Source organism: Perca flavescens, chromosome 20 (genome assembly GCF_004354835.1).
Source record: "Perca flavescens isolate YP-PL-M2 chromosome 20, PFLA_1.0, whole genome shotgun sequence".
Classification (NCBI taxonomy): domain Eukaryota; kingdom Metazoa; phylum Chordata; class Actinopteri; order Perciformes; family Percidae; genus Perca; species Perca flavescens.
The window spans coordinates 26,374,838-26,389,718 of record NC_041350.1 but is presented as its reverse complement, the minus strand read 5'-3'; the positions used below and the strand labels follow the sequence as shown (position 1 = coordinate 26,389,718).

The 14,881-nt window shown below is 40.2% G+C and overlaps 1 protein-coding gene across 2 annotated transcripts; it reads right to left on the bottom strand.

Moving 5' to 3' along the window:
* Nucleotides 1-2,993: 2,993 nt before the first annotated feature.
* On the bottom strand, nt 2,994-13,750 carry marc1 (mitochondrial amidoxime reducing component 1). Of its 2 annotated transcripts, none has more exons than XM_028566802.1 (7): nt 13,227-13,750; nt 10,604-10,774; nt 9,386-9,548; nt 8,385-8,525; nt 8,000-8,061; nt 6,051-6,122; nt 2,994-3,474 (listed from the first exon to the last, which is right to left on the bottom strand). In XM_028566802.1, exons 1-7 carry the CDS (start codon nt 13,475-13,477, stop codon nt 3,348-3,350), a joined length of 987 nt encoding a protein of 328 aa, XP_028422603.1. In that variant the 5' UTR covers nt 13,478-13,750; the 3' UTR covers nt 2,994-3,347. The 2 variants fall into 2 exon arrangements, with proteins under 2 accessions (XP_028422603.1, XP_028422602.1); XM_028566801.1 differs by having other exon boundaries at nt 8,385-8,528; nt 13,227-13,749.
* Nucleotides 13,751-14,881: the final 1,131 nt, after the last annotated feature.

The following is a 14,881-nucleotide window of genomic DNA, read 5'->3' as shown; positions in this document are numbered from 1 at the left end:
TACTTTAATTTATAATAAAACATCATATTTTATAAACTACATGTGTTTTGTGTGCAAACCTCTTCATTTGTAAAGTAACTAAAGCTGTAACAGATGAATGTAGTGGAGTAAAAATACAATATTTCTCTGAGATGTAGCGAAGAAGTAGAAAGTGGTGTGAAACTTTCAACTTTTCATGAACTCAAGTAAAGTACAAGTACCTCAAATTTGTACTTAAGTAGAGTACTTGAGTAAATATACTTCGTTAGATTCCACCAATACTATTAGCGTGTACTGTTCAGCACATGGAATGCAGTATGTTCCGTGTACTATATACTGAATGATGATGGTAACAGGAAACCTTCAGAGCAAATAACGTTGTTGCTCTCTCTCTTTTTCTGTTGTAAAAACTTATTTTTTTGATAAGCCACGCTAGCAGGGATGTGTGTAAAATATTAAAAACAATTATTGGAGGGATTGCTATGAAATGTTGTGCACTTATTCATGGTGGCCAGAGGATGAATCCGACTTACTTTGGTGATCCCCTGACTTTTTGTCGAGTGCCACCGGCAGGCAAAGTTATCACGTATCCAGTAACATATCTCAACATCTACTGTATGGACAGGTACAACATTTTGTACAGACATTCATGGTGCCCAGGTGATGAATCCTAATAACTTTAGCTGACACTGACTTTTGATTTAGTGGCCATCAGTTCCAATTTGTCCAATTCTTCTTATTCTGATTTATGACCAAATACCTGCAAAGCGTATGGCATTCCCGTCAGTCTCAGCTGTACTTTGTGTTTAGGCTGGCATGCTAACACACTATGTATAGATGATGAACACGGTAAACATACACCTGCTAGACTGTGTCTTACTGTACTTTTACTTAAAAACATATTCTATCATGACCATTGGCAGCATTAGAAGCGAAACCTAAATAAGCTTAATACTTAATTCAATTCAATTTTATTTATAGTATCAAATAATAACAAGAGTTATCTCAGGACCCTTTACAGATAGAGTAGGTCTAGACCACACTCTATAATTTACAAAGACCCAACAATTCCAGTAATTCCCCCAAGAGCAAGCATTTAGTGCGACTACAGCTAGTTATATTCTTCTATTATCTATCTATGGCTTCACTCTCTCAGATGAAAACAGGTCCAGTTTGAGATGACACCAGAGTGCTCTTGCTTTAACATGGACACAAGAGAAGACCTCTGTCAGCTTTGTGAGAAATGTGGCACCATTCCACAACTTAGTCTCAGTGTAGAAATGATGATCTCTAGCTAAACAAAAAAAATAAGTCTGTTTGGGTCTATTTGGATTGAAGAGTAAAAAAAACAGTAACTACTGTATATAAAGGATTATGGTCCATTTAAAATGAATGCTCCACATTTTGTAATCTAAAGTAAATATTAATGAAATGTATTAGAATGATTTGAAAAACAAAACTATATAATTGAAAAATGTCCTAATTAAAAACATACATGAATGTAGGAGCTACATATTTTGTGTCGTTTATGGTCTCATTTACATTTATTGATTTTTATATCGTGCACTTATATTGTAGGTGGTGGGCGTTTTCATCGCAGGTTTGAGCGGAAGTGATAACGTATTTGTTTGCTTCCCCTGTTCACCTGGGTTTTTGGGGCTTTGACAGAGAGGGGGGGTGAGCCTGGGAGCCAACACTTTCTGTTGACCGCCGCACTAACGCACTTTTGACAATACAGTTCCTGTCTGTCGATGACGCCTTCTTGATGCTGATCTTCTTGTAATCAACTCAAACCATTGTCACTGCTACAATATGAACGGAAATCTTTCACATAAATAGCAAAGAGATTTGTTTATATAAAATATATCCAGAAATATCTTCCTCCCCTCTACAGGCTCGTGTGCTGGTTTAGTAAAGCCACGTTGCTCCCTACTGGTCATGTCGTGTACTAAAACTGGGTCTCACTGGGACCTCTAATGCTAAAACAGTTTACACTCATGGGACTCCTAAGAACATTTGGGTTAAAGAGACCAAAACTGATGTAAAATACTGACAGCGATGCACATATTGTCCATTAATAAAAAGGTCACAGGTCACTGAGCCTCTGCTGGTAACACTTTGGAAATACATGACACTAGGGAGGCTTGGAAACATTTAGCCTGACAAGTGACACAGAACAGGGTCACTTCTTTAGTATTTAGGATTTAAGTCTGTCTGCACCGTGATACCATGACTCCCCGTAAACATACACGCCACTTTCGCCAAGTGGCGTGTTATCTGTACGCATTTTGAGCTATCCGCGTGTATGTCTATGCTGTATACAGCGGGACGGCAGTCTGCAACGTCACAGCGTAAACATACACACCACTTTCTAAAGCCACGCGGGGTGCGGTCCCTGGTCCCCTGGGTGAAAGTCCTGTGTTTGACCCATCCTCTACCCCGACCAAGCTCCCTAAGTGGATTTTCGCCCTTTCATACTACTCGCTATGGCGTCAATTCACACGCAATCGCAAGGCAACGTAAGTCAACGGAGGCCAAACGACGTTGATAGACACGCTAAAAAGCGAGTATGCGTCTTGATAACACGTTAATAATGGCATACGAATTGCCGAGCGTGGATCTGAATTTCAAATACAAGCCAAGTAAGTAATTATTTGGTTCTTGTTGACAGCAGTATGTATACCAATGTTCATTTCCAAAGTTAATGTTATTACGTAATAGTCACTTTGTCAGCCTGGGCCTTATCTATTAATGTTTTTAAAAAAGTATAATCCGTTGTTATTTTGTGCTACTTGTAGATCTTAAATTAGTTTTGCCCTTTAGAATATGAAGATGTGAAAATGTTAACACCATTAAAGGGGAGGACAGTTTACTCATGTAATTATTAGTAGTCAGAGAGTTAACATCTTAAATGCTCTGCTGCTTTTTAATACCAGACGTTGTTGTTGCCCAGCGGAGGTGTTCAGCCCTTTATTCCAGGAATAACTGCACATGTAAAGTTTTATATTAAAATGACTTTTGGCAGTTTAATTTATCTCTTTAACAGCGGCTTGTACTTTCAGGTACCAATGAAATGATGATGTTACACAACAACTGACATACATACATACATACATAATTAATAAAATCCCCTATAAAAAAAATTCTATTTAAAAATGCATGTTATCTCAGTGGACCACAGTGAATCACAGCCCCCATTAAAAAAAAAATTGATATTTTGTGTGTGCAATTGAAGTCTTTTATTCCTTTATTGTGTATCTACACTACTAACTGTGTTATTGTATTCTTTAGTGTGGACTAGCACAGTGATTATACAGTGATAGTGGCAACCGTTTGTTGGCATGATTTCCCCTCTCTGACTCCCTCCATCAGCGGCTGATCTTGTACACCACGTCGCCGACCTGCAGGATGCCTGTCTTCTTCACCGTGTGCAGCTGTCCAAACAACGGAGACGCTTTGTAGATGTGCTTCTCGGACGGCTTGCACAGACGATAGCTGCCCAAGAATCATGGTCAGAGTCAGAAGGGCATTTAGGTGTGAAATCGGACAGAAAACAATGCCACTAAGATTCACGTGAATATTTTTCAGTTCTTAAAAAGACATTTCCTTAAGGGAAAGTGTCCGCTTGAGTCAATTTGACTAACCAAACTCTCATTGAGATGATAGAAAGCACATTCAAATTGACTGGGGAAAAAAAGTGAAAACTGCATCCCAAAAGTACAATTACCAGTTTACATAAAAAATAATACAAAACTCAATGAAGCTACAAAATCACATCTTTATTTCATGGATTTTTTCTACGCCCCTGTTGTGTTCTTCTGTCAGACTGTTATAGATTTGGACATTTCTGACAGCACTTGAAGGCAGCTTCATTTCACCGAGAAAGAGAAAAAGAGAAAAGAGACGTGCGCTGCACGGTTTGGATGGTACGGTCCACTATAGTGGTTTCTGAAATCGTTGGGAAACATATTTACAGGTAAGAAGGATATATACATGTTCTTAGCCCCCTGAACGGTTACCTCTTTTGGGGAGTGGCTTGTCAACTTTTTTTAAAGGACAAATCTACCTCTTCTAAATATTGGGGGGGGACATATCCCCTGCATCCCCCCTGAAATCTAAGCCTATTTACATATTAATCCAGGGCTCGACATTAAGGCTTGTCCGGGACAAGTGGATTTTTTGTAGGACAAGTGGAAGAGAAATTTACTTAAGTAAAAATTCAAACAAATCAAAATGCCACTCATTTCGTCAATGTTACAGAATTGAAACAAATACATATTTTACCCCACAATCCCGGGCAGCGGGTCGGCGGGCCGCTAACATTAGACCCAGCCCGCTGTTCAGCGCATTCTCCGAAAGCGAAGCAGCATGAAAGCACGGCGAGCTAGCCGGTGTTAGCTTGCTAACTCCACCTTAACGTTACCTCCTCGCCACATCGTTCACAGAAAACAGAAGTCACTCGTGGCGATAGCAATGTGCTTTGTGTGGATGAAGCATTATAAACGTTATTATGTGCCACTCATTCCGTTTATGTTACAGATTTTACCGATTTGAAACAAATACATTAACTAACGTTAGACCCAGCATCAGCGGGAGAGCGCACCGCTGACGTTAGACCCAGCCCACTGTTCAGCTCCTTCTCTGTAAGCGATACAGCATGAAAGCACCGCGGAACCAGCAAGCCAGGCAGCCGGTGTTAGTTAGCTAACGTTAGCATGCTAACTACGCTTTAACATTACCCCGTTCCCACATCGTTCACAGAAAACGAGCAGAATAAAGCTGTCACTCGTGGCGATAGAAGTGTGCTTTGTGCGGATGAAGCATGAAGTTAATTTGACTCTTGACGGCTGGCTCTCTGCCTCGTAACGTTACTAGCTGCTCCGCTACTCGTTTGTAGCGGATTAAATATCAGGTAATAATCAACTGTAAAGTAGCTACACCTTTTTAAAGGATCCCTTGGTAAGTGAAATTGTAGAAAGAAAAAAAAAAAAAACACGTTGACACCAACATTTAGTGGCAAAATCCATTGTTATGTCTACAAAATTATTTTAGATATAGTATAAGTTCAAGTCACCACTACCTCTGGTCAAAATATTGAATTAGTATCTCAATATATTGACTCAGTATCTCAGAATATAAACAAAGAATATCAAAGTAATGAGAACTATAAAATATTGACTTAATCTCAATATATTGGTTTAGTATCGTAATATATTGACTTAGTAACTCAACATATTGGTTCAGTATCTCAATATATTGACTTAGTAACTCAGAATATTAACTAAGAATCTCAAAGCAATGAGAACATTCAAAATATTGACTTACAATCTCAATATATTCACTCAATATCTCAAAATATCTCAATTGACATAGTAAGTTAGAATATTGACTAGGAATCTGAAAGTAATGAGAAACTTTAAAATATTCACTTAGAATCTCAATATATTAACTTCTGCACACCGGCGTGCAAAGTATAACTTTGTATTATGAGTCTGGAGATCCTTTTTTCTTGTTGAAGGGGAAATCTATTCTTGGGACACATTTGTTTCTACTGTTTAAACTGAATTGTATTAATGTTGATAGTGTTTGGATGCTTTCAATGGTTTCTTAAAATTCTGCATTAGCAAAACATAAAAAAAATTATAAAATGATTAATCTTTACCCGGACAAGTGACTTTTGTTCATGGACAAGTGAAACGTAAATGTACTTATCCAAAGGACAAGTGCCTCAAAAAGTTAATGTCAAGCCCTGTATTTATCTGTAAAAACAAATGTGATGCAGGGTTGCCAGATTCACCAGACATTAAAAAAGCCCAATGAGATCCTTGAATGGTGTTTGGGGTTTTAAGCCCCCAATGTCGTCTTCCAGGCAGCGCTGCCTGGAAGGCACTAGGATTAGGCAATGGTTAGGGTTAGGGTCAGGTGCCTTGAAGTCAACGGTCGCAGCGCCTTTTTTTTTAGACTGAAGTGGGATGCTGCTAATGCTTATTACACTTATTACCACCAAAATGTAAAAAATTCAACCTTCCTTAAATATAATAATATAGTTAAAGTTCGGGTTAAAACTTTACCTTTTCAGTGTGTCCAGAGGCTCTTTTCTGGTGATTACACCCGTTTCAGGGTCAACGGTGGTGAAAACACATCTGGAGACAACAAAGGTTACAGGTTAGTTTCCATCCATCCTAAATCTCTACAGGTAGAAAGACACACTCGAGCATTTTAACATCAAATAGACAATTCATTTGACAATCACTGGTGGCTTAGACTAGTGGATGGAAAACATCCAAAATGCACATTAAAGTGTTTATTTTGGACACTTTGTCTATTAAACCATAAGTTGGCATTAGATAATGCCTCATTTGCATATTTAAACATGACATTTCGGAAACCCCGTAATACAAAAACTTAATTCTCAATGTAAATAATCAACTGGGGAAGTTTATATATATATATATATATATATATATATATATATATATATATATATATATATATAAGTTCATAATGATTTACCCTATTCACCTTAAGTGTTTTCAAAATGTATGTAGTTTTATAATGCATTATCTTTAAAGTGCTCATATTATGCTTTTTGGCTTTTTCCCTTTCCTTTATTGTGTACATTATAAGTTTACAAAGTGAAAAAGACCAAAGCCCCCCCCAAAGGGACTTACCATCTCCAACAGAAAAAACTGTTCACCAACTGCTCCAAACAGCTCTATTGTAGTCCAGCCTTTACTTCAGAGACAAACGTGGTCACTTTGTAACACACGTTATAATGCTCGTTAGCTGCTAATGGCACGCCCTCATATTCTGCTTCTGACTGGCTAGTAGTCCTTACCCTGTCATATTCTGCTTCATACTGGCTTCTGAGTGGCTAGTCCTTACCTAGCTACTGTCAGGGCACACCCTCATACTCTGCTTCTGAGTGGCTAGTAGTCCTTACCTAGCTACTGTCAGGGCACACCCTCATACTCTGCTTCTGAGTGGCTAGTAGTCCTCACCTGGGTACTGTCAGGGCACGCCCTCATACTCTGCTTCTGAGTGGCTAGTAGTCCTTACCTAGGTACTGTCAGGGCACGCCCTCATACTCTGCTTCTGAGTGGCTAGTAGTCCTTACCTAGGTACTGTCAGGGCACACCCTCATACTCTGCTTCTGAGTGGCTAGTAGTCCTTACCTAGGTACTGTCAGGGCACGCCCTCATACTCTGCTTCTGAGTGGCTAGTAGTCCTCACCTGGGTACTGTCAGGGCACGCCCTCATACTCTGCTTCTGAGTGGCTAGTAGTCCTTACTTAGCTACTGCGCATGTGCGACTTCCAACAAAGATGGAACAGAAGTGTGATGTCTCACTCTGTAGCTAAAACAGAGAGCTCAACACACAGGGTGAAAAGAGGAGCTGCAGCAATGTGCAGTACAACAAAAATATGGTGTTTTTTGAAAATTAAACCATGTAAACCTATTCTGATATAACCTCTAAATACAGTTATGAACCTGAAAATGAGCATAATATGAGCACTTTAAAGGCCGTTTGTTCAGATATCAATCAAAGCCAGATTTAAACAATATGTTATTCCTAAAAACATGAAGAAACATGAAGAAAATTGATAATAGCTGTTGACAGTATTTTCGGATTTATGGAGTGATTAAAAGACATATTAAAAGAAATTCCCTCTTTAAAAACCTATGTCTCGGGGCGGCCTCTACAGTAGCTCACCCAGTAAGAGCGTGCGCCCCATGTTGGCTGAGTCCTGCAGCGGCGCAGGGTTCGAGTCCGACCTGCTGCCCTTTGCTGAGTGTCATCCCCCATCTCTCTCCCCCTTTCATGTCTATCCACTGTCACTACTTAATAAAGGGAAAAGCCCCCAAAAAATAATCTTTATCCAATGTTTACATTTCTGTTGTGGAAATGAACACAAATTAGCACATATTTAATAAGATAATGCCTAATTTGTTGTTGTTGATGATAAATAAAAGGGATTCTGTCCCTGGTTAAAATCTGTGTGAAGCATCAAGTGTGTTACCGTCCACATGACATTATACGCTGCAGTCTCACGCTGCCAATCTGGATCTCTTCCCACGAATCCTAAAAAAAAAAAAAAAAAAAACGAGCAGTTGGGTTTTTGAGTTGGAGATAAAATTAGCACACGCTGCTCACACTGAAAAGGGCGAGGGATTAGTCAGAAGCACAGGACCAAATGATAATTTTTTTTTTCCTCACAGGAGGGAAAACAAAACCTCATGGGCTGTAGTGTAGAGACACATAGAATCGGTTATCTTCGGATCGAATCTTTACATGACTGCCTTTTCTTTGTTTATGTAACCGAGATTTCTGATTTTGTAGTTAAACACCGGGGAACTAGCAGGGAAAGGAAACGAGAGCAATACTTGCAGATGTGAACAACACACCTCATCGAATGCTTCACAGTCACTGATGACAATGCTTGGGCGGAAACGCTCCACTGTGACCTCCTTCTCTAACTTGCTGCTGAGATCCTTGACCGAGGACTCGGACAGCAGCATCACGGGTCCGAAATCTGGGTAGGCCACCTGCTGGATAGAAGGTTAAACACCATGGATGTATGATATTAACTGCATACTAGTCTTGCATTGCCAGACCTTCCTCCACAGCGCTGCGGAGGAGGGTCTGGCAAGTCTGCACAGCGTTCCGGGGTGGGAGAAAAATGTGCTCTGGTTGATTGGCATTTCTTTAAAACCAACCGCAATCATCTTGGGCGGGGCTAAGCGCCGGACGGAGCCACGGTGCCTCTGCTAAAAAGCCTCGGGAAGGAACTTGTTTTGGTGGAACATGTGTACGTTCAAAAGTTGTTTTAGTCGTGCAACAGAAAACTCAGATTGGACAGATAGTCTAGCTAGCTGTCTGGATTTACCCTGCAGAGATCTGAGGAGCAGTTAACCATAGTCCTCACAAATCCACCGGAGTTTAGAACGCCAACACAAAGGAAGGGGAAGGTGATGGTCTTCCGGCCGAAAAGAGTGACATCCGGCGGAATTTCCAGCAGCAACGGACCAATCCCGGAAGTGAAACGTCATGGATACAGAGTAACTGCATATTCAGTTCAATGGAGTTGCTCGCCTGGCGCGTACGCCAAAAAAGTTTTTAAGCATCCGGGTTTACTTCCGTGATACGCGGCCCACTAAATATGCGCTGTAGTGTTTCTCCTGCCGGCCCCGCCCGCGAGTTCCACCCATAGACTAGACTAGCCAGACCCTCCTCTGCAGCGCTGTGGAGGAGGGTCTGGCAATGCGAGACTATGAATAAAGAGACACTTTATGGTAAAGCTGACATCAAGGTGAAAAATATTTATCTTTAAATAGGGGCATTCAGTTAACGCCTCAAAGTGTGGGAATAAAAAGCAACACAGACTCCAGCACCGAGTCCTGTTTACCTCACATTGTGGGAAAAGAGGATACTCCTCCGCCGGCCTCCTCGCCTTCATCTGGGGTTCAAAGTGCACCAAGCGAAAGGTTTTCTCTTCACCCAGAAAACGAGTGAGCCAGCGAGACGCTTCGTCACCGCAGTCCCGTCCCTGGATGTCAGCTTTAAACACTCTGCAGCACAAAGAACAACAAGAAGCAGTTATACACCAGTTTAAAAAACCACAGTGGGTACAAGTAAATAATGCAAAAGACAAATAAACAATGTAAACCTGTTCTAAACTTAAAAAAATATTCATGATTTGTAACAAGCGTTACCAACAACATCTACAGTATCTATTATGGCCTTCTTTTTGGGAGCAATACACAGATGACAAAATGAGCGTAGTTATACAGATACAGTTTGAGTTCTTTTTCAAGCGAAGATGCAGAAGAGCCACTGCTTTTCGGAGTTCGATATGATTGTAAACTAAATATTTTAGGGTTGGACAGATGTCGAAGATGTCACTGTGGAACTGTTAGAACAGGCAGCTGTTTTGTGCCCTTTATACAAAACATTTCGAAAATTTACAACGAAAATAATCTACAGAATTATGAATAATGGAATTTCTTAGTTAGCAGACTTAAACTGTCCGTATCTTTAAAAAAAAATATATATATATTTGTATACACATACTAACATAAAAACATACACAGATCCCTTAACCCCTCAGTGCAATCGGACTGTGCAATAACTGCTGTGTTTACTTAATTTTTAATAGACTTCTAGCTATTTATTGAGAACATGGAATGAATGTGTATGTGCGAGATTAATGTGTATATGCAAGATGTGCTCAGGTGAGAATGTGCTGGTCTATGTGTATGTATATATATATATATATATATATATTTTTTACCTTTTTTACTCTATGCTGCTATTTGGAAAGGATGGCTCCAACAGAATTTCGTTGTATCACATACAATGACAATAAAGATCTATCTATCTATCTATCTATCTATCTATCTATCTATCTATCTATCTATCTATATTTTTAAGCTTCAGGTCATTAGAATATTTTCAAAACTTCTTGACCCGTTTGATTAAACCTTTAATCAAACAGACAGATGTTTCCCGTCTCTCTACACCGACGACTGTCAAAGAAACACAAAATCATCAAACGAGTACAATAAACAGTTGTAGATTTAGTCAGAGAAGACTGTGGGGCCAAAATAAAGCCCTGACGTGAAACCTGCAGTCCATGATGGGGTTGTCGGGCTGCATGATGGGGAATCGCAGCTCCTCCATGTTGGGGCTGTTGAGACAAACATGGCCGCCTTCGCAGGTCAGAGACACCAACACCAGGCGAGGCTGCTGTCGGCCCGTCACCATGTGGCCGTCCTCTGTCACCACCAGCCAGTGTCTGCAATCAACACATACAGTTCCTTTCTTGTGCAACAAAATCAAAACTATTAAAAATATTTTTTGGGGGGTTCCATATTAGCCTACATTAGTGGAATATTATGGATGAGTTCAAATACAAAATGCATTTTAAAATAGCCGGTTAAGGTGCAGATAGTTTGGATTATTTGATAAACTGTTGTGTAGTTCAGAGACCTTCTTTTAGGTCTCACCAGCCACAACTACCGCAGACCCCTGAGTGGGTGTGGAAGACCTTTAATCTAGAACAATGAGTCCGATATATGTTAATAATTAATGAATGGTTAATGAGTAATTCTTCAATACCTGATTGGAGGTCTACAGTACATTTTGATGATTTACTAGAGAACAGCTCGGGAGATGCTATGATTACTTCATAAATATGTGAATCGATGCGTACTGAGCACTTTTTTCACGAGTCGTTGTGTTGCTGATTAACTCGGAACCAGCTGCTGTGCAGCCCAAAACTAGTAACGACTCGTTCATTAATAATAACTTAAACATTGCGTACCATCCTTTGTGTACCGTATTGTAAAGCGATACATCTAATAAATCGGAAAGCCTCTGTATGTGTGTGTGTGTGTGTAAATAAGCAATCTGATAAATATAAGCAGTTAGTGCAAATGAGCAATCTGTGCAATTTGCTATGTACAGACACCAGACTCCATCCTTAAATTAGCAGTAGGTCAATAAGGTCTTCTGGATGGGAATGTTAATGTATAGCCTATGTCTGAATAAAAAAAAGAGATTTTACACATTTTAAGAATCCTGCAGGAACTAATTGTAACAATAATGGTGAAGTAATGAGGGACTACACAGTAAATAAAGTATTTAGTATTGGATGAATCTGTGTTCGTAAGTCTTCTTGAAGGAGAGGAGCATCAGCATTAAACGTGCGGTCCATGACTTTGTATCTTGGTGTGATGATTCCTTCCTTCAAACAAACTTGTGAGATGTTAATCAGTTTCAGATGTAGGCCCACACAGGTGGCTGGCCATGCGAGGCTCTCGGCTATTATTTCAAAAAGAACCTTCAAATGGATCCTGAACCTGATAGGAATGTGAAGAGGATAAGATGGGAGCGATGGGAGCGGTCCTGCTGCTGGACCTGCTCTACAGCCTTGCAGCAGCGTTCTGGTCTGGACCGGTTGTAGACGGTCCAGGGACAACTTGCAGAGGCAGAGGGAAAGGGGATAGCAGTAGTCTAGCCAGGATGATCTAAACCGTGACTGGTCATCTCTCACTCAGATTGTGATACAACAGCTTAGGCAATGTTTCTTAATTGCAAGAATTATTTGATATGTTGATCAAAATACATATGGTACGATTACGGCTGGGCAATATATCGATACTGTATATGAGGCTAGATGTCGTCTTAAATTTTGGAAATCCTAATATCCTGATAAGTGTCATCTTTTCCTGGTTTTAAAGGCTGCATTGCAAGGTTGTAAAGTGATTTAATTTTCTGAACACAGACTGTTCTAGCTGTTCCATTCTTTGCCTTTACCCACTTAGCTATTATGCAAAAAAGTCACATATACTTTAGCAGCAAAGTTGAAAAATGTTGCGTTTACTTCACACAAGAGCAGCCATTTTCCCTTGTTGCCGGGAGAATGTTATGAAGTGACGTAATTATGCTACGTGAACATCATTGAAAAGCAGGGTGTTGAGGGGGGCGGGGGGATCACTTTTTTTTCTCTTTTTCATCAAACCGCAGTTTTCCCGCAATTTCATGCATAAAATTGCATAAATCCCGCATATTCCATTACATTATTTAAGAAAACGTGCAGCATAATCAAGGCAATCACGAAAAACTCAGCATTTTTCTGGAAGGACTGACTATATCAACAGAACTGATGATTCTTTATCAAAAATCTCATTGTGTGCATATTTTGTGAAAGCACCAATTGTCAACCCTACAATATTGATATCGAGGTATTTGGTCAAAAATATCGGGATATTTGATTTTCTCCATATCGAGTTTAGACTGTACCGCTGGAGAAAAGGACCCCAAGCACTGAGCAACCTTGAAAGCTGTTATCTGAAACTACGATAAGGACCCCTGTCTTTATCTGCACTGAGCTGGCCATCCAGTCCTTAATGGCAGTCAGACAATTGTGCAAAACAGTCAGTTTGTCAGTCTCCTCATGCTTTAAGAGACATATAGGCCTACTGATAATACCCCTGATCTGACCTTTGGGGTGAATTCCACCTGACAAACCCCACTTTAACCCCCGAGTTTTACCAACAAGTAACAAGTGGCAATAAAAGTCGTCGTGTAAAAAGTACAATACTTCCCTCTCAGAACAATTGTATAGGCCTACCTCAGAATTGTACAGTAATTTAAGTGAATGCACTTTCAACCACTGCTCAATATAGCGTTAATGACCGTGTTGGTAACTCATGTTTGTGTGTGTATTTGTATTCAACATTCACCGATCCTGCAGTTCTCCAAACTTCAATCCGGCTTTCTGGCATTCTGCCAGCGCCACAGACACCGCTTTGCCAGATTTGAGAGGGTGGATGAGGAGCTGCGACACTACGCCTACACGGACAACTTTTTCTGGCTTTCGCAGGTATTTATATCCGAGACCGAATCCCAGAAGAGCGAGGCCTGCTCCGCCGACCAGAAGAGCGGCTTTCTTATTCTGGGCTAACGCGTTCGCAGCCAGCTCCTTCAGCTCCATGTTGGATCCTCGCAGAGTTTCTCCTGGACGTTGAACTTTCCTGTTAAAGTGACAGGAGCCTTCACGTGTTACGTTCACTGACGCTCGATCAACAGCCGCTCGCCTCTGCACTTCGGTTTGACCATAGACAGTATGACAGGCTGCCCATATAGCACTATTTTCTTCTTCTTTTTCTTATTCAACCAAAAATGAAATAACTATTTACAAAATATGGAACCAAATTTCTGGACCTATAAAAGAGGTCAACTAAACAGGACTAAACTCTATGACACTATGATAAAAGGGGCCTTACTCGAAATACTGAAAAAAGAAAACAGGGCTGGGATTGCCTCCACACGGCCCTCACACGGTCCCCAATAGGTCGAATCACTGTGACGTCACGCTGACACAAAAATGATGTCCCTGCTGTGCTCAGTGGCGATTTTAGCTCACCCCCCACCCCTAAATTTCATCTCAGCCCCCCTAAATACATTAATAATAAAAACAAATTAATGTTGTAATTTTATTTTTCATTTTAGTGCTTCAAGTAAGAGTGAACGTCAAAGAAACAGGTTTAATCGCCAATGCTATGCACCTGTAACCCAGTCAAGGAAAGTTTTATTTATTTATTTATTTATTGTTTACACCTCATTATCATTTCATTTGACTCTGGTAGTCCATAAAGTGACTTTCTTATGTTTAATATTTTGCATTTATCCTCTGTTATAATATATATATATATATGACCTGATGAAGGTCTAAGACCGAAACGCTGTATTTTTCTAAATCAATTATTGTTTGCGTAATGGTCAGTGTGTGTGGACTTTTTCTAAGCTTCTGATCTGCTACTTTTGATCATATAGGCCTAACACGCACCTGCCCGACAAAAGAGGTGTGCAAAAAACCTTTCCTACATTTCTCTGTTGTAATGAAAATACATATATTCATTGTTATCGAGTGAAATTACTGGTTTCCTAGGTGGTGGGGGGTTAAAACTTTTCCAAGGCACTGTATCTGTTTCACATTCTCATTAGGGGCTGAGCCCCCCCTAAAGCTCTGATCCTAGAATCACCCCTGGCTGTGCTTATTTTCTGTACTGTGTGTTGCTTTGCTAGCTCTTTGATAAAAGCGTTACGAACAGCAGCAACATGTCACCGTCGGTCGGACTGACAGTTTGGGTGCTGCCATTTTCTTTAGTCTGTGGGGCAACAGAAAAAAAAAATAGTGTTGACATATGAACGTGCATTTTAGATGAAGGAGATTGTAAATCCAGTTGTTCCTCGTCCCTGTTTGCTTAAATTGTATGCGCTGGACGCAGGAGTTTTCTACCCGGAATTTATTGTAAACATTGCTAATGGGTCTATATGTGAAAAACCTACATTTTTGCACGCATAAAACAGCACATACAGGTACTTCACAAACCGT